The sequence below is a fragment of the Microtus oregoni genome, unplaced genomic scaffold, assembly GCF_018167655.1.
Source record: "Microtus oregoni isolate MIOR12 unplaced genomic scaffold, Mior012 000014F_ref0000157, whole genome shotgun sequence".
Taxonomy (NCBI): domain Eukaryota; kingdom Metazoa; phylum Chordata; class Mammalia; order Rodentia; family Cricetidae; genus Microtus; species Microtus oregoni.
In genome coordinates, this window is record NW_024543073.1 from 36,020,303 (window position 1) to 36,047,500 (window position 27,198).

General features: G+C 36.6%; 1 protein-coding gene across 5 annotated transcripts in view; it reads right to left on the reverse strand.

Moving 5' to 3' along the window:
* Positions 1-27,198, reverse strand: part of Fam172a (family with sequence similarity 172 member A) — a 456,488-nt gene that overhangs the window by 228,861 nt on the left and 200,429 nt on the right. For all 5 annotated transcript variants that reach the window (XM_041663254.1, XM_041663252.1, XM_041663256.1 and 2 more), the window contains one exon: positions 21,212-21,430. In XM_041663254.1, the coding sequence (XP_041519188.1) occupies positions 21,212-21,430 (219 nt within the window). The remainder of the gene's footprint in view (positions 1-21,211; positions 21,431-27,198) is intronic.

The following is a 27,198-nucleotide window of genomic DNA, read 5'->3' on the forward strand; positions in this document are numbered from 1 at the left end:
GCAGAGAATCATAAAGCACACACCTGACACACACACACCCTGTTCTGTCATAACTAAGCATTTGCCATGTAGTGTAGCTTTAACGTTAAGGAAGGGGCAGTAAACCATGTGAGCTTGTTTTTCCTGCTTCAGGCAAAGAATATTTACTTTTATATCCTGTATCTTTTAATAAAAATCTTTCACCCTTTCTCAATGACTTTTCTTTGGTATACACACACTGCAACCCAGCTTTCTTTTACTTGTATCGATTATTAAAGTAGAGAGATTACTTCAACACAAGCATTGTGATTTTTCACGGTTGGTTTGATACCACAGATGGCTTGACTAACAGATAGATAGTATATGTAGTATGAGTAAGAAGATTTATGTCCTTGTCAGGCTAGAATGGCATGGCAGGAGACGTCATCATACTATTTATATGTAGAAAGATGCAAGAACCAAACTTTACAAATTACTTTGAAACTTTTCATTTGATCTTATTGAACACTGCTCAAGAGTACCTGACACCATGGAAACCTGTAGGTAAGAGAAAAACTACTGTCTTGCTCTCAGTGTTTGCTACCCTTCCTTTATCTAACTTATTTGATATGTATTTTAGGCATCGCCCAGAAAACTTTCCCTGAATCTTCCAATGGCAGCCCACCGGGACTGGAGTCCCCTGGACTAACACAAATATTACATGAGCCTCCCTCAGTGTATTCACTTCGCTGCTATGAAAGTCATATGGCATTTGATCTTCATTTCCCAAGCATGTAGTCCAAAGTTGCTCAATAAAAATTCCACGAGTTCTTAAAGAACTTACTGGTTCAAAGAACATTTAAACATTTCTCTGAAATTCCGCTCAGTTAGCAAGCTAGCAACCGAACCATAAAAATATCACAGATAACTGGCTCCGTTTAATACAGTTCATTTTTTTTTTTTTTTTTTTTTTGGTTTTTCGAGACAGGGTTTCTCTGTGGTTTTGGAGCCTGTCCTGGAACTAGCTCTTGTAGACCAGGCTGGTCTCGAACTCACAGAGATCCGCCTGCCTCTGCCTCCCAAGTGCTGGGATTAAAGGCGTGCGCCACCACCGCCCGGCCATACAGTTCATTTTGAGTCACAAGATGTAAGCTGCACTATATTCACAGAAGCATCTGTGTAGTTTTGATGTTTTAGTCACATACTTCATCTCAACATCCTCCGGCTCTATATCCATACTAGCACTCAAAACCCAAACCATTTCAGTCTTTTAATGGAAATAAGACAACAACAAAATGTAGACAGTACCTTCATCCTCAGATTCACAACAAAACTACAAGTTCGCTTCTTTAGGAAGAGACCTTCCCTTTTCATCGCATGTATTTTATTTAGCCATAGCAGTGAACTAGAAAGGTACAACGGAAGAGAGGATTTCAGTGAAGAAAGAAAGATGACACAGTCCATCACAATGAGAAAGGCATGACCACAGAGGCAGCTGCTCATATGGCATCTCTAGTCTTCGGGAAGCAGAAGGAGATGAACTGCTAGCACTTGGCTCACATAGTCCTTCTTCTTCAGCCTGTGATCCCAGTCACATATATCACTGCCCACCTTCAGGGATCTTCCCCCGTCCCCAGTTAAACTACTCTAAAAGCACCCTCACAGACACACCCAAAAGCATTCCTTCAACAGTCATTCTAAATCCAATCAAATTGAACTTGAAATATTGGCCATGCCAGAAAGTATGTGTAAATGGATGAGCACATTTTATGAGAACATAGGTCTACATTTTCTTATTAGAATGCCTAGTACCAAATGTAAGATGTGTGAACATTAAGTAATAAAATATATATGCTTTATTAAAAATTTTGTTACCTACAAAATATTCTGCAACAAAGCCTAACAGTTATCATCTCAATAGGTAAAGACCTACATAGACTCCCATTATGTTCATTATTTTAACCATTTTTGAAATAATATTCTTGGTTTGATCTTTGCCATACATAAAAACACACAAGGAACTCTAATAATAATATCATTAGCAATTAAGAAAATCTGAAAAATCTAAAACTGCTAGTTACTTCTAAAGGTGAAACATTTTCTGACATGCAGAACCCATTACTTCTCACGCAGGATACTCTCTGTACCATGCAGCGCCTGCTGCCAAGGGAGTGCAGGGAGAACACTGGATGGGAGGAGGAAATGAGCAGAGGACACAAAGTCAAGGAACATGAGTGCTTCTTAAAGTCCTCAAATCTTCCATAGCTGTCTGATTAGCTTCACCTGAGCTAAAACTAAGGGGCAAAACAATTTTAAGAATGATGAATAAATACTACCACAAAACTGAGAATTGAAATATTACAGCTTCAGAATGTGTCAAAACATCTACCAAATTAATTACCTTTATGTGCCAAATTCTGAAGTAGTTTATAATTTTTAACAAAAAGTCATGTTATATAACATGTAAAAGAATTTATATAAACATTTTTTCTCACTGCAGCAAGTTGTATTTAGTAAAGAAAAATTTTAATTCTCAAATGTTTACAATTCACTGTAGTTTATAATTGGAGTTGCTAAGAACCTGAATTTTATTCCTAATAATACAGTAATAGTAGTGGAAGGACATTTTGATTCTAGATTTCACTATAATTTTCTTTTATATACATTCTACAAAGCAACATATAAACTAGATAAAAATGTCATAATCTGTGGCTATTGATGCTACTGACTAACAACAGTTTAACTTCTTCAGTAGACTGTCCCTCCCGAAAGCACTCCAACCTTGAGATTTAACCTCTTGGTAAGACCTAGGGTCTCCTAACTTTGCTACTTTCATCTTCTCCTTTCTGCATTTCTTTCTAAATAATGCACACAGGCTAAACCACTCTTAATCAGAGACCCATAGCAGTATCAACAGGCTGGTACTCAAGTAGGTGATCTTTACCTTCCTACCTGTCTATTCAATTCTCTTCAGAGTTACACAGTAACTGTAAGCTCCTCCTCCCAGCCTACTTCCATGTAGAGGCAGTTTACAGCAAACCCATGGTCAACATCAATGTAAATGGAGAGAAATTAAAAGCATGTCCACTAAAACCAGCAACTAGTCAATACACTACTGGAAGATTTAGCTAATATAGTAAGACAAATAGAAAATGAATAAGACAAAGGATTTTTATTTGTAGATGGTACGATTGCATGCACGAAGACACTAAAAACCCTCCCAGAAAAAAAAGTGAACATCTGATAAATACTTTCAGCAGAGTACCAGGATACAAAATTAATGGACACACAAAAGCAGTTCTTTTCCTATATACAAAAAACTAAATACTGAGAAAGAAATCAAGGAAATGGCACCTTTTAGAATAGGCTCAAAAATAAATTGGGATAACTCTAACCAAGTGATTGAAAGACCTGTATAATAAAAACTTTAAGACACTGAAGAATCTATCAGAAGATGGACAGATCTCCCATGCTCATGAATCAATAGGATTAATACAGTGAAAATGGCCATCCTACCAAAAACAGAATACAGATTCAATAAATCCCAATCAAAATTCCAACACAATTTCTTCACAGAAATTGAAAGTGCTATTTCTAGCTTCAAATGAAAATACAACAAACAGGACAAGGACAGCTAGGATAATCCTGAATATGCTCTGGAAGCGTCCCTAGCACATCTTTCAAGGTGTACTGTAGAGCTACAGTACTAAAAACAGCACGGCATTGGCATAAAAACAGACACGCTAATCAATGGGGTACAATTGAAGACCCAGACAGAAATCCACAAACCTAAGGGCACCTGACTTTTGACTATAGACTTTGACCAGAAATACACACTGTATAAAAGACGGCATTTTCAACAAATAATACTGTCAAAGTGGATTGCCATATGTAGAAGAATACAAATTGAGCCATATTTACCACCCTGCCCCAAATTCAACTACAAGTGGGCCAAGGATCTCAACTTAAGACCAGATATACTGAATCTGAGAGAAGATACAGGAGAAAATAGCTTCTTAATTCATTTGTACATGAGAAGATTTCCGAACAGGACTTACGCAGCACAGGCACTAAGGAAAGCAATTAATAAACGGGACGTCATGAAGCAAAAAAGCTTCTGCACAGAGGCCACCATCATCTGAACAAAGAAGCAGGCTACAGAATAGGAAAATCTTTGTCAATCATATATTTGATAGGTGATTAGTATCTAGAATACATAAATAACTTAAAAAACTTTGAACATAAAAAACAAAAATCAAATTAAAATATGAACTACAAAACTAAATAGACATTCTTCAAAATATGAAACATAAAATGGCTGCAAACAGTTTTAAAAAGTTCAGCATTCCAAGTCATCAAGGAAATAGAGATTTCATTTTACACCATTCAGAATGGCCAAGATTACTAAAAGAACAGCTCATGCTTGTGAGAATGTAGTGTAAGAAGAACACTCATGCATTGCTGGTAGCATAAGCTGCTATAGCCACTATGTTTCCTGAAAACCAATCTACCAAAAAGATCTGCTATAGGACTCTTGAGCACAGACCCAAAGAGCTCCATTTCTTACAAAGAGATTATCTGCTCACCCATGTTACTGAGGCTTTATTAATAATACTCAGAAATTTGAGACAGCCTAAATGTCCATTTACACAATGGGATATTATTCAGCTGTTAAAAACATGAAATCATGGAATTTTCAGCTAACTGGATGGAGTTAAGGACAATCATCCAAACATAACCCAGACCCCAAAAGACAAATGTTACATATTTCTCTTGTAAGTGGATGTTAGTTTTTAAGATTTAGATATGCATATTTTGATCAAAACAACCACAGAGGATAGATAGCTAGGAGGCAAAAGGCCCAGAAATGGATAGGAAGGGAGTCTTCTAAAGAAAGAAAACAGAATTTATCATTTAAATAGAATTTAGAATTTAAACCAATAAAGGGGAATCTAGAATATGAGGATTAAATGGGGAGAAGGATGGGAGGGCCAGAGTAAAGAACGGAAAATGGGAAGGCACAACTAATATTAAATGCCCTGTGAAAAGCCACACAGAAACTTACTGTTGTAGAAGCTTCCCATCTATAATAGGAATTTAAATAGAGTCAGCATGTAATGGCAGAAACAATGCACCAGCGAGGCATGTTATGCCACCAAGTAAAACCTCCAGTTTGAGGAATGGATTCCGTCTTGTTGAGTTATTGAGTAAGGGTCCCATAAAAATCCCCCAATTCCCAAACATCATAGACATTTGCCAAGGCTACTGGTTAATCTCCCTCAATCGACTGTAAGCCTGAATGGCTGACACAACTTACTCATGTCATCAAACATGGAGCTTATTGTCTATACTGACTAGCAATCATAGTGCTGGAGTGTACGCTGCAGGCTACCAGATGAGAGAAGTAATCATCAGTATCATCCAGATAGAAACTCTGTAACCTACAAGCAAGCTATCTATCAGATAAACTGGGGCACCAGTGGCTACGCAGCAAGGACTGGTTGTGAGAGGACCTCCCCAACTCAGGTTTAAATTTGGCAGGCCAAAGTCTTACGAAGATTTAACACAATTGTTTTTTAAGTGGTATTCAACATATTTGAAACGTGTAGATGTCACATTCATCGTTAAATAGGATATATTTATTTGATTTCAAGACATATAGGATCTCTTAACTTCTCTTGGATAATTTCTTATTGAGTAGAATTATTCTCCTCTCTTGTTTTTTACTGTGCATAACATCTAGACTTGGGACATGGTACTACGTCAGCAAAGCTACACTAACAAAATGCACCTGGTTACATATACGCCGCCCCAACTACAACATACTACAAGTTTTCTCTCTCTCTCTCTGTCTCTCTCTCTCCCTCCCTCCCTCCCTCCCTCCCTCCTCTCTTTTGTTTTGTTTTTTGAGACAGGCTTTCTCTGTATAGTCCTGACTGTCCGGGAACTCACTCTGTAGACCAGGCTGGCCTCGATCTCACAGAAATTCACCTGTCTCTGCATGCCAAGTGCTGGAATTAAAGTTGCCAGTTACAAGTTATTTCTAATGCATCGGGCATACAAAAAGATAATTTACAAGTTAAAGATCTTATACAAAAGGACACTTTGGGGCTAATATTTTTTTAAATTTCTTTTTTCAAATCAAATAGTGATTGTTTTGAAGAATCTCCATCTAGGTACATCATTTTAAGATCTCCATTTAGCAATATGCTACCCAGCACTAACGAGAATTAAAACCTGCCGATGTGGATTTGCCAGTAAAAGAACATGCCTGACTACATAAGTGGAATATGTGAACCCAGAAGCTCTGCCTGTCAGAAAGGAGTCACACGGCATTTATACAGCTTGTGGATTTAACACAGGGCAAAATGGAGTGGAAGAATGTGGGGCTGCAGCTCTCTACTTTGAGCAGATTGGTAAGGAAGGCATTGTGAATACTGCAGAAGTCAAGGGGGTTCAAATTAGAATTGTGTACCATTCGATTCAGACAGGCCCATCTTATGTAATATTTCATCCAACTAAGACACTTTCAATTAACACTTGCTACGATTTAATGACTATTAATATTGTACAGAAAAAAAATCTATGATTTTCCATTTCTTAAATATGCATTCTGAATTTTGAGACATCATTAAGGTTTAAGAGGGTTTCAGGATTGTGTAAAACAGAGACAATGCAAGCACACTTCAGTTGACTGAGATGCACATATTCACACAACAGCTCCTTTTTCTGTCACATTCTCAGCTATGTAGACTTTTCAAGAGTTTCTAAGAGAGTTTTCACTCTTTTTTTTTGGTTTTTCGAGACAGGGTTTCTCTGTGGCTCTGGAGGCTGTCCTGGAACCAGCTCTAGAGATCCGCCTGCATCTTCACTCTTTTTTGTAAAATTCCAACAAAAAGAATGAGGAGTAAATTCAGTAAAGCTACTATCACCATTCATGTATAATGATAACAATTTTAATATTTTTATTCTTCCCCTCCGGTGGTAAATTTGACTGTTAAAACTAATGTTTCTAATGAACGTTTAGGTTTAAGCAACCTGAAGCAAGCTATAAGATTTAAGCTCAGTATCTCAGCACTTTTCCACATCCACACAGGAAAGATGAGCCTGCAGAAGGTTTGAAAACCACTGGTAACTTTAGACATCTGGCAGCTAAACTGGCAGAGTCCTCCTGGAGGGCTCCTCCTAAACACCCTTACAGAAACAGAAAAGAATATGCTCCATGGCAAAATTTATAATAGAAAAATTATAAAATGACAAATTACTTTTAAATGATATCTAAACACTTTAATTTTATAGATCACTCTAAATATTTAAAAATAATATTTCTATTCTTTGAGAATCTTGAACAATGTATTTTGTTATCATACTCCTCCCCCTCCACTCCTTCCACATCCATGTTCAGCTCTCTACCCACCCAACTTCAATCCTTTTAACCCATAGAGTCCAGTTCATGTTGCCCAACTTCTCATGGGTATGGAGTTTGCATTAGAATGTGTTCTACTGAGCAGGGGTCACACAAACAAAACCTTTTGAATTGGCCACTGCATTTTGGTGAAATTTGGCTATTATATCTACAACTGCCTTGCAAACTATGAAAGAGGCAACCATTCATTCACTCATATATCTTTGTATGTATATGTGAATGGGTAAGGGCATTCTTTGTGTACATCCATACATGTGTTTATGTGTGCTTATAAAATGTATAGAGGTCAGAGGTCAACCTAAGCTGTGTTTCCTTGGGGATTATCCACCTCCACCCCTCCCACTTTTTTCTTTTAAGACAGGGTCTTGCACTACTCTGGTTATCAGACAGTCTAGGCTGGCTAGACAATGATCACAGGGACTGCAGGTGGTCACCATCATGCATGGCTCTTATAATCACTGAAGAACTAGTGTAACTCAAGAAAAAACAGACATAAAACCAGAAAAGAGCCAATAGAATAGTGACTTTAGATGACACCTGGCAAACGTGACGATTTAAGAACCAAGAAGTGATACATTTCAGAGTAATGAGGAGGATGAAAGCTGCTGCTGCTGAAGCACATGCCAGTGCGGGTGGCCAGGGCTGCCTCTCCACTGGATTGCTGACCTGAGTCCAAGTCTCCAGAGTTGCCTCTCCACTGGTTTGGTCAATGAGGAACGATACTTTAGGTTCAATTAAGGGTGGAGTTGAAAAATGGCAGCAGGGAGAAGAATCTAACCCTGGGAGTCCCTGGGTTACAATCCAAACTAAATTGACACAAGTGTTTCAAGGTTCTTCATCTTTATGCTTCATTCAGTTACATTGTAGATGATTTGTGATCACTTCAGTTTATAGGATGAACTCGGTTTTGAATTACATAATACTCCAAATAAAATATGGTTCTTAATCTAGTCTCATGAGTTGTTTTCTTGTCATTATTTCTATGTTCAAGTCCAGAGAAGAAATATAGACCAAGGGTTCTAAAAATGTGCTCCAGAAACACCAGAAGTATTTTGAGACTCACAAGGTAAGAATTATTTTACTATGATACTAAGACATTGTCTTTTTCATTGTATTGGCATCTGAATTAATAGTAAACATGCAATAAAAGATAAAAACTACCCACTGGCATGGCATTTGTGAAGGCAGAGTCTTGACTACATTCATATATAAAATCTTCACCGCGGCATATGGAGAAAATCGTGTAGACAAAAAATGAAAAATTACCGTCACCTACTCTTAATTCCTGAGTACATCTGTATATGGGCATATCATGCTCTCTGTGATGGTTGTCAGAAGGAATGACAGTCATACAGCTGAATCAGTTTCTAAATAAGAAGGCCATTTTTAATGAAATACCATTTTTCCCTATGAGACTGATCGACAAACTATAAATACTCAGATCTGTGCACATGGAAATTATTTTCTGGTAAATACATAAGCAACACTGGCAGTCCAAGAAAAACAAACAGTACCATTTGTTCACAATGATGAAAACTGAGGTTGCTAAACGGGGAATTTAAAAAAAGATGTATTTTCCAAATATGTTTGATAGTTTTTTTAATTATTAAAACTTTTCTGATAAGATTGCTACTAATAATAGTGGATTGATTTTTAAATTCTGTATAATAAAATACATCAACATTTGCACAATCTGTTTAATTTAGTGAGATAATCAGTTTCAAATAGAAAATTCATGATGTCACACAATTCTTGATGGTTATAAGATCCATTCAAGTAGGGAACAAACCAGCAGATTTTCATGAGTAGGAAATGTGTCTTAGATTGTATCCAGTAACTACATTGTATCGACTGTTAAGATAGCATCAAAGAAAACATAGTTATCTGAATAAGCTATCAAAACAGTACTTCCTATGCAGTAGTGTCATCCATAACTTGTAACCAATAGCTCTCTAATCGAATGTAACACATGTTCACCATGAAGGATACCATGCCTGGTACTGGAAACCTAAATAATACTAAGTGCTAATGAAATCATAGTTATTGGAGGGGAATCTACCACCACTAATTTACTAGGTGAGTACAGTTCCCAATAACAGTACATACACATTTGTCCTTACAGTCATAGAAAAGTGTAGGCTTCACTCCTCATCAAGGGAAGTTCTCTTTGCAACAGATGGAGACCACTACAGAAAATCATAACAAATCAAAATGCAGAGTTGTACAGCCTGCACCCAAAGGATACATCTACAAAGCAGCTCATGAACCTAATCCTGAGAAACATTGTGAAGGAGTGTGTAGTACAGGTTACTTTGTGAAGAAATCCCAAGGCTTCTCAATAAACAAACAAACAAAACAGCCTAAAAACAGAACTGCCCCAGGACCCACCTGTCCTCTCCTGGGAAGACACCCAAAGAATTTTATATTCTATTGCAGACATACTTGGGCATCTATGTTCCCTTCTGCTCTATCAACAATAGCTAGAAACAACCTAGATATACTTTATAATGAATATACAAAAAATGTGGTGCATATACCTAATGGAATATTACTCAGCTGTGAAAACATGAAATCATGAAAATTATAGATAGATAAATGACGTGGAAGAAACTAAACTGTGAAGTAATTCAGGCATAGAATTCTCACATGTAGGGTCCAACTTCACATTTTTTGTTTTATGTGTTAACTTGGAGCACAAATTGAAGCAAGGAAACTACAAAGGGGTTTTTGGAAGACAAGCAGATTAACAAAGAAGAATAACAGACTGGAGGTGAAAAGAGAGCAGAGGGGTAGAATAAATAGTGGGTGTGGAAAATCTAAAGTTGGGAGGAACAAAGAAGTATGAAGATGTTAGGAGGTGAACGGGGATCCTCAAAATAAAACCATATGGAAACCTACTATCTCACAACACAATGAAACATTTTAACTGGAAGGATGGAAGAACCTTGTGAAATGGAAGAAGGCAGGTGAATACGGGGTATCAAAGAATTAAATAAGGGTGGGGTAGGGAAATAGGGAGAGGAAGGGTTAGTAGATGGATTAGCTAAAACCAAGTATAAGGGAAGCTAATTTCAAAATCTAACTGAAATAAATAAAAAGAACTGGAACAAAAAAATCATGAATGGATGATGCCACTCCTCAAAGACATGGGTTTTAAAATGAAAACTGCAGTACCAGCGTGGCATACCTTCCCATGATGATTGGTCAGAGAAGTATCAGAGGTCTCATAAAAAGAAAAAAGAAAAGAAAAAAACAACACAGGTTATTGCCAATGCATTTGGTTCCCCACAGCAACTACATGGTAAGACTCTACTGTTAAGGACAACACATAGGCTATAGGACAGAGAAATCAATTGTAAACAAATACTCTCTAATAGTATTGTACTAACGGTTATGCTACCAAATTGCCTCATAAATATGGATGCCTATGCCCATCGACATGGACTGATCTCAACTATGGTCAGAGGAATTTCTTCTGAGAGGGCAGCAGTAGAAGCAGAGACTCATAGCTGGTCAAAGTGTTGAGAATGAGAGACTATCACCCAGCCCCAAACGGGTCCCCATTATCAACAGACCTGGAAGAAGAATGTGAGAGCTGGGATGAGGGACTGCTGTGAAACAAGACAGGCATGGAGCTCAAGGCAGCCATGGTGACCTGGAGCAGACCCACACACAATCAAGCCATCCAAGTCCAGCACAGACTGAGGAAGATACTTTCCCGCCTTCACACTTCACTGAGGAGCTACTGGCACATGCCAGCTGCTGGGGGATGGAGAATTAGTCAATTATGGATTAGTGCATGTTCCCAAAAAACAGAAGCAAATACCATGAAGTTGGGAAGGGAACAGGGAGTGTTGCAGGGGAGATTTGTCATGGATAGCATGGCATCATATAATATTTCATGGTAAGGTATACAATTCTCAAGAATATAAGTTTAGGCATGTTTATGAGAATACACAAAACATTTAAAATTATTTCTTTCAAAATCATAATTATATCATTTATTACTTCCTTTTCTTTACTCCAAACCCTCCAATGTATCCTCACTTATTCTCCTTCAAATTCATGGCCTCTTTTCTCATTAACTGTTGTTACATATACATAAGTTGGTTATCTAAGATGAAATGGTCATCCCTGAAAACATAAATACAAGTAACATTATACAGCTCGAACATCTGTGTGTGTGTGTAGATGTACATGCATGAACACATATATAAATAATTTTATACTGATTATTAGAGCTACCAGTTAAAACATCTCTTATTTATCTAGCTATCTTCCTAAAGGTCTTGGGGTTAAAGAATGCTAAATATACAGCACTCATTCTAAGCATGCTAAATCCAATGTGAACAGCAGCAGTCGTTGGTGGTCCAAGAAATAAAACAGTGTGTCCGTAGTTATAGGGGTGGAAATATGTTTTTTAATGAATATGTACATATTTAGCTATTTGACTCAGTTCTCAACCCAACACATTAAAAAACAGATGCTTTAAAAAATGATCTGTTGGCAAGATGCTTGTTAAATTTTATCAGCTAAAATATTAAAATTCATAATGAATTAATTAACACATCATATAAAAATAAAATGTTTTTGTTTCATCGTTTCACGAAGTACTATAACCAGTGGTGGTTAAAACTGGGAATTTTGTATGTCTTGATATGTGTTGCTCAGAAAGAAACTAAATTTATAGAATTAGCACTAAATTGATGACATTTTCTGTCTTCACTCTTGAATTGAGTTGGCAGATGTTTTTAAGAACAAAAAAAAATATTCATCTTATTACAAACATATTAAGCAGGTTTTCCTGCCAAGCATGTCTGACAATGTTTATTGCCTAGACCAAATCAATCCCCTTAAGAAGCCATAATATATTATAGCAAGTATATTAGTTCATAGCTAAGGGAAGTTTCTACATGAAAGAGTTAGTCCTTTGATCTCTTATGCCCTGCTCCTCTTGCATCAGAAAGGTACCACATAATCCACAGTGTAGTCACACCTACTTACAGACAGTCAGCAAGTAAAACAGGCTGGACTAAGCCTACAGTTTTAGGCAAACATGCTATTTTAAGTTTGTCTATACATATATATATATATATATATATATATATATATATATATATTACATACCTGCATAAATTTGAAAAGAGATTGGCTATTTATTAGAAGCCAGAGAAGAAGAAAATGCAAATACTTGAATATACAGGCTGGTCACTATTCAAAAATATTTGGCTTTTATGGAACTTCAGATCATGAGTCTGTACAAAAAGTTCAAAAATCAGAAAAACTTCAAAATCTGGAATACTTCTGTTCCCAAGCATTTGAATAAAAAAGACTCTATCTTTATGGGGAAAAATAAGGTGGTTCCAAGGATTAAATAATAGTTGTTTCTAATTTATACAAACCTAACTTTATTGCTAAAATTCTTCATTGAAATGGATACAGTGACAAGAGTAAAGAAGACAGGAGACATTTGTCAGCCCTCACTACACTGCCAACACAGTCAAATCAGAGAGTTTCAACTTTTACAGTGTTGGCTGTTTCTTAACAATTTCAAACAATTCAAGTGAAAAAGAGCAAGAGAGAGAAATTAAAATAAAGGCTTTAAAAATCAGTCAGAAAACTATACGATAGCAAAGATCCTAAGTGCGAAGAAAGAAGAATTTTAGATAGATGTCAACAAGCGCTCAATCTACACAACTTAGTATCTTCAATGTGCAGGGCCAGGTTCTGCCAAGAGTCCTAGTCTATAAATGCCTCTTCACATTTCGACTTTTTCTTCGAAGGCTATGTAACTTTCTCCTTTCTATCCAAATTTAGCATTTTTTAAAAAAAACTTTGCATGCTGTCTACACCTTCTTTATTTGCCCTGAGTACAGACCACTCCTTCATCTGACCTTAGAAAAGAGATATCCAAATAGTCACAACACAGTGTTAGATGGTCAGCATCTAGTCTGCCTTTGTCTGTATTCTACCTTTATTGTGTAAGTTCTATAAACAGATTGTTTTTTTTTTTTTTTTGAAAGGGGTGATTTCAAGACAGGGTTTCTCTGTGTGACAGTTCTGACTGTCCTGGAACTAGCTCTTGTAGACCAGGCTGGCCCCAAACTCACAGAGATCCACCTGCCTCTGAATCGCAAGTACTGGGATTAAAAGAGTATGCAACCACCACCTGGCCTAAAGCAAAGTAGGGTTTTTTTTTTTTTTTTTTTTTGAGACAGGGTTTCTCTCTGTTGTCCTGGCTGTCTTGGATCTCACTATGTAGATCAGGCTGGCCTCGAACTCACAGAGATTCTGCCTCTGTCTCCCAAGTGCTGGGATTAAAGGCATGTGCCGCCACTGCCTGGTTAACAACTTAATTATTTTATACAAACTTCACTTCTATCTTGAAGGCATGTTTATCTAGTTCTATCTACACCACGATCTAGTCTTCTTGGTTTGCTCTTTCTTCAGGGATCAACCTCTAGTAAGCGGGGCAAGTATTTCTCATACTGTTTAGTGCTTCAGAGTTTAGTGTTTTAGCCAGGCGGTCGTGGCGCACGCCTTTAATCCCAGCACTTGGGAGGCAGAGGCAGGCGGATCTCTGTGAGTTCGAGACCAGCCTGGTCTACAAGAGCTAGTTCCAGGAGAGGCTCCAAAACCACAGAGAAACCCTGTCTCGAAAAACCAAAAAAAAAAAAAAAAAGAACACCAAAAAAAAACAAAAAAAAAAACAGTTTAGTGTTTTTCTGAATCTCCTGTAATTTATTTTGTATTGAAAAAAGTGACTTTATCTGCTTACTAGTAAAGACTGAAAATGGATAAAGGTGCAATGTATACTCAGAGAGTTAGAGGATCATAGGGAGACTTATGTAGAGAAATAAAATGTAAACTTATACTAATAACAGAAGTATGAGACAAAAAGTGCAAGAGCAGATGATAAATTGGGAAAAGGTTACCTACTTGTAATTATTTTTAGAGGTTTGGGTGAGCATGACTTATTGCTATAGTATCAGAGGCAATATTTCATCTGAGTAGAATCCAGATTAAGGGGAAGGAAAGGAAACAAAGTACCAAGTGTACACACAGTGGAGCAAATGTGTAAAGCAAACACCATTAGAGTAAATGTGAGCAGATGTGTGAAATAGAAATAACTGTAGCTAAGGATGAAATATTTTCACTTCCACCCATAATTTTAGCTCTGACAATATGGTTAAAAAAGGAAATACATTCAATTAAAAATGTATAAATCCATCAACAATAAATCTTATACAAATTATATAAATTAATGAAATATTACTTACTTTTTAGAATCCTACCTTGACTGCTAAACTGGGTAGGAAACTAGTAAGATAGTTTTCATTTGTTTGTTTTAGTTAAAATGCAACCACAGAGAAAAACCAAGCATCTATCTTGATAGTGCAGGATTTATTTAAAGCTCCACCATCATATTCAAATCCATTGAGAAAACTCTATTCTACAAATGCATCTTATTATGGTCGTCTTTTAGGCTCAGAAGACACTGCTGAGCAAAAATAGACTAGTTTTTTGGCCCCCATAGAGTTTATACTATCCTGATAACAATCTCCTTATCAATAAATCTGAATCAATATTGACTATCCTATTAGGCAAGAACATATTTCCTCTGTTCTTTAGAGGTGGTCAGAACTTTTTATTAAGGAGGCTCAGTGGTAAAGGAGCTTGCTGCCATGCCTGAAGACACAAGCTTAATCCCCAAGACCCATTTGGTAGAAGAGAACTTCTCTCCAAAGCTGTCCTCTGACCTCTACATTCAAGATAGAGCATGGGTGGTCTCACATTCATACACATATACACACATGGGTCTTCACACATGTGCATGCGCACGCGCGTGCACACACACATACACACACAGAGTAAAGAAATTGCTCAACAGTTAAGAACACTTGCTGTTGATGAAGAGGATTTAGGTTCATTTCCCAGCACCTAATGGTAGCTCACAACCATTTGTAACTCTAGGTCCAGAAGCTCCATGCCCTCTTCTGATATCTGGGGCACTACACGTACATGGCACATATATACACATGTAGGCAAAACATCTATACACATAAAATTTAAAAATAAATCTAACCCAGTGCCATTGTCCTTGGCTTCTCAGCAGCCCTCATTGTCTGCCATGTTCAGAGAGTCCGGTTTTATCGCATGCTTTTTCAGTCCCAGTCCAGCTGGCCTTGGTGATCTCCTAATAACCTAATAGATCAACCCCACTGTCTCAGTGGGTGGGTGCACCCCTCATGGTCCTGACTTCGTTGCTCATGTTCTCCCTCATTCTGCTACTCATATGGACCTTGGGAGCTCAGTCCAGTGCTCCAATGTGTGTCTCTGTCTCTAGCTCCATCCATCGCCAGATGAAGGTTCTATGGTGATATGCAAGATATTCATTAGTATGGCTATAGGATCGGGCCATTTCACTGGGTTTTTTTTCTTTTTTTTTATTTCTTTCTTTCTTTCTTTGTTTATTTATTTATTAAAGATTTCTGTCTCTTCCCCGCCACTGCCTCCCATTTCCCTCCCCCTCCCCCATTCAAGTCCCCCTCCCTCCTCAGCCCAAAGAGCAACCAGGGTTCCCTGCCCTGTGGGAAGTCCAAGGACCACCCACCTCCATCCAGGTCTAGTAAGTTGAGCATCCAAACTGCCTAGGCTCCCACAAAGCCAGTACGTGCAGTAGGATCAGAAACCCATTGCCATTGTTCTTGAGTTCTCAGTAGTCCTCACTGTCCATTATGTTCAGCGAGTCCAGTTTTATCCCAGGCTTTTTCAGACCCAGGCCAGCTGGCCTTGGTGAGTTCCCAATAGAACATCCCCATTGTCTCAGCGTGTGGGTGCACCCCTCGCGGTCCTAAGTTCCTTGCTCATGCTCTCTCTCCTTCTGCTCCTGATTTGGACCTTGAGATTTCTGTCTTGTGCTCCAATGTGGGTCTCTGTCTCTGTCTCCTTTCATCGCCTGATGAAGGTTAATATTCAGGAGGATGCCTATATGTTTTTCTTTGGATTCTCCTAAAGACACTTAAGGTCATGCTCAACTTCCTTAGTGATCAGGGAAATTCAAATCAAAACAACTTTGAGATATCATCTTACACCTGTCAGAATGGCTAAAATCAAAAACACCAATGATAGCCTTTGCTGGCGAGGTTGTGGAGAAAGGGGTACACTCATCCATTGCTGGTGGGAATGCAAACTTGTGCAACCACTTTGGAAAGCAGTGTGGCGGTTTCTCAGGAAATTCGGGATCAACCTACCCCTGGACCCAGCAATACCACTCTTGGGAATATACGCAAGAGAGGCCCTATCATACAACAAAAGTATATGCTCAACTATGTTCATAGCAGCATTGTTTGTAATAGCCAGAACCTGGAAACAACCTAGATGCCCTTCAATGGAAGAATGGATGAAGAAAGTATGGAATATATACATATTAGAGTACTACTCAGCAGTAAAAAACAAGGACTTCTTGAATTTTGCATGCAAATGGATGGAAATAGAAAACACTATCCTGAGTGAGGTAAGCCAGACCCAAAAAGAGGAACATGGGATGTACTAGGCATAAATAAAGGACATTTCACTGGGTTTTGATCCTACTGCATGTACTGGTTTTATGGGAGCCTAGCCTGTTTTGATGTTCACCTTCCTAGACCTGGATGGAGGGGGGAGGACCTTGAACTTCCCACAGGGCAGGGAACCCTGACTGCTCTTTGGACTGGAGAGGGAGGGGGAGGGGATGGGGTGGGGAGGAGGCGGAAATTTTTAATAAAAAAATAAAGGAAAAAAAAGAAATGTGATCACCAAAAAAATAAATAAATAAATCTAACATATATTTTTAAAAAATATATTTATCACCAACAGATGTAACTATACCATAACATGTTCCTACCAAATAGTTTTAATTTTCTTATTTCAGCTCCATAATTTGTTTTCTCTAGGAAGGACAATGTGGTAAAGATGTATGGGGACAAAAGTCCATGCTAATTACATGATTTGAACACACATTTCTATCAGTTCCTAGCTGTATGACTCTAGCCTGTGCATCAGTTCACTTAAAAGACGGCAACCAATTTCTGACTAGATTTAAGACCTGCTCTATAGAATGAAACCCATAACTGGCACCATTATTGATTTCAAAATCTATGATCGGACAGATAATAGGTCCTGTACAGAACTTATGTTAGTCCAACCCAGGTCAAATCCCACCACATTACTGGGATTTGGGTATGAAATCTCACCCCTGTCTATGGCACTACTGGCAAACATTAGCAGCTAGAAAAGGAGAGACAGTTTTGTATACTCCCTGGTAAGTCAACCACATTCTACGGGAAAATTTATGCAGCATGAATTAGTACTAATGGGTTACTTTTAAAAGATACACAAAGTAGGGTGGGCAGCTGTGGGAAGAGTCTGGGGATGGGGAATATATCAAAACATACTGTATGAACCTTTCAAAAGATGAGAAAGTCTAAACATGAATGAGTAAGAAGAATATAAAAAGTTAATTTCTCCTTTATTTGTTATTACCATGATGCGGTAATACCTGGAGACATATAAAAAGGAAAAAAAATTCTTTTTTTTAAAAAAATATTTATTTATTTATTATGTATACAATATTCTTTCTGTGTGTGTATGCCTGAAGGCCAGAAGAGGGCACCAGACCTCATTACAAATGGTTGTGAGCCACCATGTGGTTGCTCGGAATTGAACTCAGGACCTTTGGAAGAGCAGGCGATGCTCTTAACCTCTGAGCCATCTCTCCAGCCCCAGGAAAAAAATTTCTTGAGTGAATCAATATTACCTAATAATGAATGCACTATACATTAGACAAGACATTCTTTTTCAGATTTTGAAGAAAGCCTTATCTTTCAGAAGCATATTAAAGGGTTCCCACATATACATGCTATTATGCACAATCCAAGGTGATTTAAGAGAAATAGGGTTAAGAAAATATGTTGTTAACTCAAAAAGTCACATATAAGCCTGTATGATTCAGAGGAGTGTTTTTATTTTATTTTTTTTTAGTTTCCATGGCAAATTTAATTCAACCCAGTAAACCCAAATCACGTAATTTAGATGTTTAATAAATATTGTCATGAGTGAAATATTTTACAGGTTGTTTTTATGCTGAGCAGTAATGTAGCGTCACATAGAGCTTGGAAAGCTCATAGCTTGGTATTGTTTGACCTTTAGGGTTCTTTATATTAACAATTTAGACTCAAGATTGTAAAAGTTGCTGTTTCAGTGTCTGCTTTCTCCTTATACTAGGTTTTTTTTAAAAAATTTTTACTTAAAAATTTCCACCTCCTCCCCTCCTCTCATTTCCCTCCTCCTCCCCCCATTCCCCTCTCCCTACCTCTCCAGTCCAAAGAGCAGTCAGGGTTCCCTGCCCTGTGGGAAGTCCAAGGTCCTCCCCTTGCCATCCAGGTCCAGGAAGGTGGGCATCCCACAAAGACTAGGCTCCCATAAAGCCAGTAAATGCAGTAGGATCAAAACCCAGTGTCATTGTCCTTGGCTTCTCAGTCAGCCCTCCTTGTCCACCACATTCAGTGAGTCCGGTTTGATCACATGCTCCATCAGTCCCAGTCCAGCTTGCTTTGGTGAGCTCCCATTAGATCAGTCCCACCATCTCAGTGGGTGGGCGTCCCACTCGAAGTCCTGACTTCCTTGCTCATGGAAGTATATATCTTAATTAAGAGAGCCATTTTAGGGTTGGCAAGAGACTTGACTCTAGAGGTGTACCCAGGTGTCCATGGAGATGTCCCCAGCTAGATCGTTGGGCAGCTGAGGAGAGGGAGCCGGAAATGGTCCTATCCTGTAGCCATATTGATGGATATCTTGCATATCACCATAGAACCTTCATCTGGCGATGGATGGAGATAGAGACTGAGACCCACATTGGAGCACTGGACTGAGCTCCCAAGGTCCAAATGAGGAAGAGTGTTTATATAAGGAAAGCTCATTTGGGGAAAATGGCAACAGCAACAATAAAAAAGGCCAATTCTACTCTCTTCCTTCATAAATAAATAAAAATGATGGAAAAATAGCTACAGTATAAAAATTGGAAACGAATTAAGTGAAAAGTTAAAAACAAAACAAAAGAAATCAAATCCTAGTAGCCAAAAGAGTTTTTTCAGAGATGCAGACATGAAGAAAGCAAAGAAAACAGATACATATAAAGACAGAGAAAAACCCAAGCAATGCTGGTGAGACAGAATGGAAGGCAAATGAGAAGCCACTCTTCAAGTGAGTGTTTGAGACACTTAATCTGTACAAATGACAGCAAACAATGGAGAAATAAGCATCTCAGCATTGCCAAGTCACGGTGTTGCTTCCATTTCACACACACACGAAGACTACAAGTATTTAAAAAGTCTCTTCAAAGTCATTTTTGGAATCTGGATACGAGAGGTACTTTATCATAAATGGTAGTTACACATGGGATGATATGGCAAAATTTAAGAACAGATAGACATAAAAGCCAGTATGAAAACTTTGGTGTAGTTGTGCAAAGATATCTACAGCAGGAAAAACAGAATACTTAAGAGACTATAAATTTAATAATTATTAAACAGTGGGATGATTCACAAAAAGCGAAATATTATAGTCTGCTTAACTAATTTGACTCATGATATTAAATATTCTGTGTAATCCTGGTCAGGCCACAGTTTTCAGGATTTTGAAAATATACTGACTGCTATTGAAGTTCATTTTCTAAAACCAGAAAGATAGTGTCATATCATAAAAAAGATTAAGAAATAAAACCAGTAATCAATGTGTTTTCCCTCAGAGATGGTATGAAATATCTAACTAGTAATCTTTAAGGATAAATGTAAACATGGTTCAAATTGAATATTCTAAAATGTCACTACTACATTACAGGATAGAGCCAGGTCTGGTACTCACACTGTAATCCAGCAGGGAAAAATGAGAATTTCACATAAGTTTAAGCGAAATCTGGACTACATAGCCAATCTGGGCTACACAGTGAATCTTATTTTTTTCTCAACCCTCTCTATAAACATAAAATATTAAATTTTAAGGACGCTGATTGTTCAACTTTAAAGAACATATCAACTTACTATCTTCCTTCTTCCAGCAGCATTTTATTAAATGTTTTACTGTTAACTTCTATCCAACAAAACACACATTTTGAAAACGGCACACATTGGTGTCTTCAAAGAATATGACAAAGTTCAAAAATGTTTGTGTGTGTCAGTACAGAACTCTGTGTCCTAGGGCGGCACCGCTTGTAGGGATCCCATGATTCTGTGCAAAGGTTCACTGGAAATGACAAGCGCACAAAAATCCCCTCATTGCACTGCCTCTGAATGGTTTGAGCTTATATATTTATTGACACATTAACTACTTCACCCTGAAATGAATTAGAAACTGTGGATGAATAATTGTTCATAAACATCTGGTGAAACTTGCCACCACAGATGAAGACAATCTTACATCTTGTCTTAGAATTACTGCGCTATATTCATTAGGCCTTGAAGTAGTAACATGCATTAAAAAGTTTTCTTTCTTTTGGCTGTATCATATTAAAATTTTATAAATGGTTACTTGAAATACTAATGACACAAAAGACAACAGGATCTACATTAGAGATTCTATAAAATGTTGCAAGCAAATAAGAGTGAAAGGTTTCATAACTTTAATTAAAAAGAAAGAAAAATCCCATCCAAATAGACATATAATCATGGAAAATAAATGTTTTCTAAAAAGTAAAGAATCAATAGCTTTTAGGACAATATAATAATTGATATGAGATGAAATAATAAGAAAAGCAAAGAAGCAGTGCAGGGAAGTAGTGCACTTTCTCACCCTGATGAACAGCTGCATCATTTGTTTTTCTTTTTGGGGGTTACGGTACTTCTCATAGAAATCACGGCGCTTCTTTGTTTCTTTAGAGACTTTATCTTTCCTTTCCCGCTTCTCTGCTGGCTCCTCTGTGCCATCAGAAGATGAATGTTTGTGCCCTTTTGGCTTTTCCACTTCAATATAGTTTTCATTTGGGTTCAGGACTATGACTCCATACCCTTCCTGAAATGAAAAAAAAAAAAGTGGTAAAATTTGAAATCAGAATGCATGTCAATCAACGAAAAAGTTCCTAACATTCTAGGCAAGGTAATTTAATGCAGTTTCAAATTGTTAAAATATTCTTTTAGCAAAGATTAGGCTAAATTTTTAAATAAAGTCAAAACTATTTGCCTTTATTACATGCATAAATAAGCATAGATTATCTGTAAGAATAAAAATACATGGACATGGTTGATACAGAAAAAAATGAAGAATTTTAAATGAAAAAATACAATCTATTCCTAATATGATTAATATAAATTATAACACAGGAATACATTCAAAGCACAAATGTGTGTTTTGAAAAAAGTGTATCACCTGTGCACCTTGGATCTTCCTCTCTTTCAATACAGAAAGACCGAGAAAAACACCGAGCAAAATAAACCAATGGGATGACGTGTGGAAAGACCTGTTTAATCTGGAAACTTGCTTAATGGTCCAGGCCACAGGAACAGGCTATCTTGTTTAAGAATGAGTGCCCTAAGACTGTAAGTTCCAAAGTTTAAAATCTAGGTATAATGGCTTTAGATTTTAAACATATATGTTCCTGACTTACTCACTTCTATAAGGCAAACATTTCTGATAGATCAGCTATTCAGACTGAACTGATGAATTAATCTAAACATTAGAAACACAACAACTACTACCAAGTTTGAAGAATGGAAAAATTGAAGTAATTTATGTATTTTCTATTCAATACTGAATTACAAATGTCCTAATTATAATCTTGTAAAAATCTTTTAAAGTCATACCTAGAAATGTACTATATTAAGACAAAAAATATAAAGACCACAGAAAACGACATTTGTAAAGTCTGCATCCATAATAAAAACAAATACAGTGTTTCAAAATATAACCATGGAATTTTCTACATAAAGCTCTTATTTCAACTCTTTTAAATAACAAACATTATTTTTAAAAAAATCAATCTTGACATAGCCCTAAGTTCTTACTTTTAGGTCTACTCCACTGTGGTTGTGATTTTTTTTGTTTTTGTTTTGACCCATGAACTAGTTGTAAATGTCATTGGAATCCTTTCCCCTTTTACTGTTGACTAAAACCATTGATGTCCTGATTTGGGGGTAGGGCTATTAATTAAGATATAATCTTTTTATACATGTGGAAACTAATAATAAATGCCAACATGATGAGCAAAATGGCACACACTCAACAGATCCTGCAATCAAACTTGTGCATAAATGCCTCATTATGAATCACTGAAAGAGTAGTGTAAAAATTCCAACCTTTGACTTCAGAGTAAGACAGATGTTGCACACTTTCCTTTTTAAGTTTGTTAGCTTTTGAGTCAAAGTTTTACCAACAAAAGACATTTTATTTGGGCCTGCTTTATTCTAATCTGTATAGCTATTCAAAAGTCTTGTAAGTCATTGTGATCTCTGTCAGGTAGACAGATTGTCACTTGGTGATTTTCGACAGTTGGACACACTTGACTAATTATTAAAATAACATTCGAAGGAAGTTCTTAGCCCTCTTCCTTGTGCCTTTTACAACTGTTCACGCCCGTCTCAAATTTTACCTACACCTTCTCCTCCCACCAAAGTAAATTAAAGAGCACTGTTACACTCTGCTAAGCATGATGAAATGCAGACATTCAGTATACTGTCTCTGGTGTAAGGAACATGGCCAAAAAAGGTCAGCACAGGCCAAAAGGAAAACTGCCTTCCCACTAGATCTGTACTGTGAATAAGTGCTCGTCTGTCATAGTTCTTCCCTACCTTCTCTGACAACCGCGTGCATGCACATGCTCACGCACACACACAGAGAGAGCTTTTCGTACTTGTACACAAGCTAAATAGTCCAAATAGAATCTTAAATTGCATAAAAGCTGTAAATAATTGTTTAGCTCAGTATAATGATGATAGGAATATTCAAACCCCGGGCAACAAAGTGACACTTTAATTATTGATTATATTAGATGATGCTTATATAATAATTAAAATAATAATATAACAAGGATTTGCAATGAGAACAACTCTGAGCAAAACTAATGATAAAACTGATATGTAGCTTTATTACCCAAATATTATTTCCATAACATCAGACCCTTCTGGGCATTTTGACCACATTTTTGGAAGTCAGACTTAAAAAAAGAAGAAAACAAACCTTGAGCCTCATTAATTTGAAATGGATCCTGAAATGTGAGATGTCTCATCTAAATAAGTTTTAAAAATATACATACATAAATCATCAAAGAAGTAGTAGTTGCCTAAGTTATTGACTATGTAACTGAGAATCATTTATTCAATTTTCCAAAGGCACAATGTCCATTTTTCACTGAGGCATCAACAGAAGAAAATGATACCATTTATAAATCACCACAGTGCAAATCAATTAAAGAATTTAAACACTTAATGTCAACAATAAATTTTGAAATAGTTAAATTATTGCTTTTAACTGCCCAAACCATTTAAAGAATATTGTATCCCTTAGATATTTTAAATTGTCATTTTATTTAAAATAATAATGATCACAAATAATCAGGGATATTTTCTGCAAAAATAAGACTTGAAAATTTAAATACAATTCTGATAAAGAAAATACTAACATTTTGAATTATTATTTCATAATAAACTGATACAATGTTCAAAAGTTCATTTTTAACAAGCTTATAAAGAGTAGAATAAAGGCCGCATAGGTATTTGCATTGATTTACTTAAATCCTAACCACAGACATACCCCAAACTTCACCTGCCCCTTACCTTTCTCTTTTACATACAATGTCAAAAATACCTTTATATTAGATTTTATTTTTACATATTTGTATAAAGGCTTTGGTAATGTCAACACTGATAAATGGTAGCCAAGGTGCAAAGAAAGTAAAGTGAGACAAAGCAGAGATAAAAATATCTACACTTAATTGTTTTAGTAGAACTTAAAACCTTAATAACTAGAACATATACTGACTTAAAAAATAATTCCATTCCCAATAATTCAATAACACACAGCAAGCTAAGGAAAAAAAAAGACTGATTTAGTGTGATCTTTCTTGAATGTAAAGTTACAAAACTACCAAATAAAATCAGACATAAAGCATATTATAAAGAACTATTTATTGCTGCCCTTAACAGGGGAATCTTTAACAAGGACCTACAATCCTGAGCGCTACACTGAAGCATTCTTTTTTGTTAACTTGTTAATTTTGCTTAATTGTTCCTTAAGTACATGAAAGTCCCATAGCATGCAGAGGAAGCTGCATACACATGCTAAATACACATGGAAAGTTCTTCTGTTAACTGGGGTTTCATTTACATGTCTTTACTCATAAATTCTAAATTACAGGATCTTAATCTGAGACTCGCCCGAGTCTAGTGCTAAAACACAGCACTTTGTTAAACACGAGTAACATAAAATACACAGAGTCCCAGGATCTCTTACTGTGAAGACTAAAAAGACGCTTACTATTAAATAATAATTTAGCATTCCATTAACAAATAATGGCATAGGCTGAAACAGACAGGTAAAATTCAACACAAAGAACACACAGGAAACTGTGCTAGAGAAATTAAGTCAGCACAGAAATTTACTTATCAAGACGATATTGACAGAAATCTAAAAATAGCTGACAAAATCTACTTTTCATGCCAAATAAAACTATAAAAACTAAAGACTTATAAAAGCTTGTGTATTAATTACCAATTATAAACAGAAGGGAAAATGGGGGCAAATTCTACAGCTTTTAAAATACCCTATGAGTGACTAAAATTAAAAACATCAGTTGAAAGTAGTCTGCTCTGCGTGTTAACTTGCCAATACTCGAAGCCACATGTGACCAAAGAGGTCAAGGGCCACACGAGAATCTTTTGACCCATGGAACTATCCATTTCGGTCTCCAGGCAAAGCTCTGTAGGAGATCATTTTACATAGATATATCAATCATATTCTTCCAGTTCAACATTCTACCTGCTTCGCTTCAAAGAAGACAGGTGTTCATCCTCAAGGCAGTGTTATCTAATAACTGCCCACAGGTAAAATGCACAAACAACTGTCACTCATCTTTTCAGAAAGAGTTTGCTGTTTCTTCTTCACAAGAACGGTATGCATATGTCACTGCTGCAACATCATGACAACCAATCAGAAGTCACTAGTGAAGCGTTAAAGTAAGCATAGCTGCTAGAGCTGCAGCTCTGCTTGGAAAATGCCCCCTTCATTATTTCAGCAATTTTCTCAAGACGTGACCTGGCACTGAAATGCCTGAAATGTCACTTGACTCCTTTTTGTGCTTCTCAAGATGTATTAAGGTATTTGCACCCTACAAATATTTTATAAAATATTCATGAGGATTATCTTTTAATAGGCAGTTTCATGAATATCATGCTGTATACATGATATAAAATAACTGTAATATCAACCAACATAGATTACCCCAGATAAGTCTCCTACTTAAGATAGATCATCAAGTCAGTGAAAGAAAACACGCCACAAAAGTTTTCAGAGGACCACCTGTTGTCTATTATTTTTACGTAGCACTTACTCATAAATCATAACACAGGGTAATTAATCAAGCTGTCAAAGAGAAGGTCAAAGGTTATATAGTAGAGTCAGAAGGTCACGCATGGGCTGATAGAGGTCAGGGTCACACTGCATTCCTCATTATCAAGTTGGGATGAGAGACGGCCAAGCAAACAAAAGTGAAAGCAGATGGAGAAGTAAGAGGATAAGAGAAGAGAGAAAAATTTAGAAATAAAAGAAAAATGCAAGAAGATTGTCAATTGCCTTCAAATAGAGAATAATAAAAGAAATAAGAAATGTGCTTTAAAAAGCCAAAGAACATAAAGCAACTACAATTTTGTCAATTTACTAACTGAATATAACATTTTTCTTGTCAATTTTATTAATGCATATGTACACTCACTATCTTTCTTCTAGTTTCTATGTTCAGGATTAATTAGTGAAAACCAAGAGTTCTATAGATGAAGTATGATTTTAAAAAAAAAACAAGTCAAAATGAGAAGTTTTTCTTCTTCCCTTTAATATTGTTTCAAGGTCATAACAAATTCAAATAATTTTAAGCCACAAGACAGATAATTCCTTGAGCACAATACAAAGATATCCACAAACATAAATGCATCATAAAAGTCATTTTGAATAACAAAACAGTTATAAAATATTCTATTATTACAGTGCTCCGAATTAGATGCAGAACACTGTGCAAAATTAGCTGTCACCCTTTGCTCAAAATCTTTGTTAATCTCATTTTGAATGTTTGCAGCTTTATCAACACATGCATCAATGTCAACTCCTTGGTTACTGAACCGCTGTACTTGGAAGGAGATATAATTAAAATGTTTTGGCACAGAAAAGGTGAAATTGTATCTTCCCTGTTCCCTTAGGAGTCTGTAAAACATGAAGGATATATTGACAAACACACACCCTTGTCTCCAGTTCTGACATCTCAGGTCATCCAAGTGCTATTTTAAAAACTCCCTCTACTCTAACCCATGATATCACCTGCTCTGTTTCTAACTTCTCCCTGTAGGCTTTAGGACACTAGGATGTTAAAACTTCATAATTATTTCTTATACTTGTCAATAACTGATCTAAGAAAGCATTCCAGAAATCCACTACCACCACGAAATAAATACAATTATCATTATTATCAAGGGCAGGAATAAGATCGAATGCTGTGGCTTTATGGGAGTTTCTGATACTTTGCAGACAGCCATCCCCTAACACACTGAATGGAAGCAAGAATGAACTCTAGCTAGAGATCA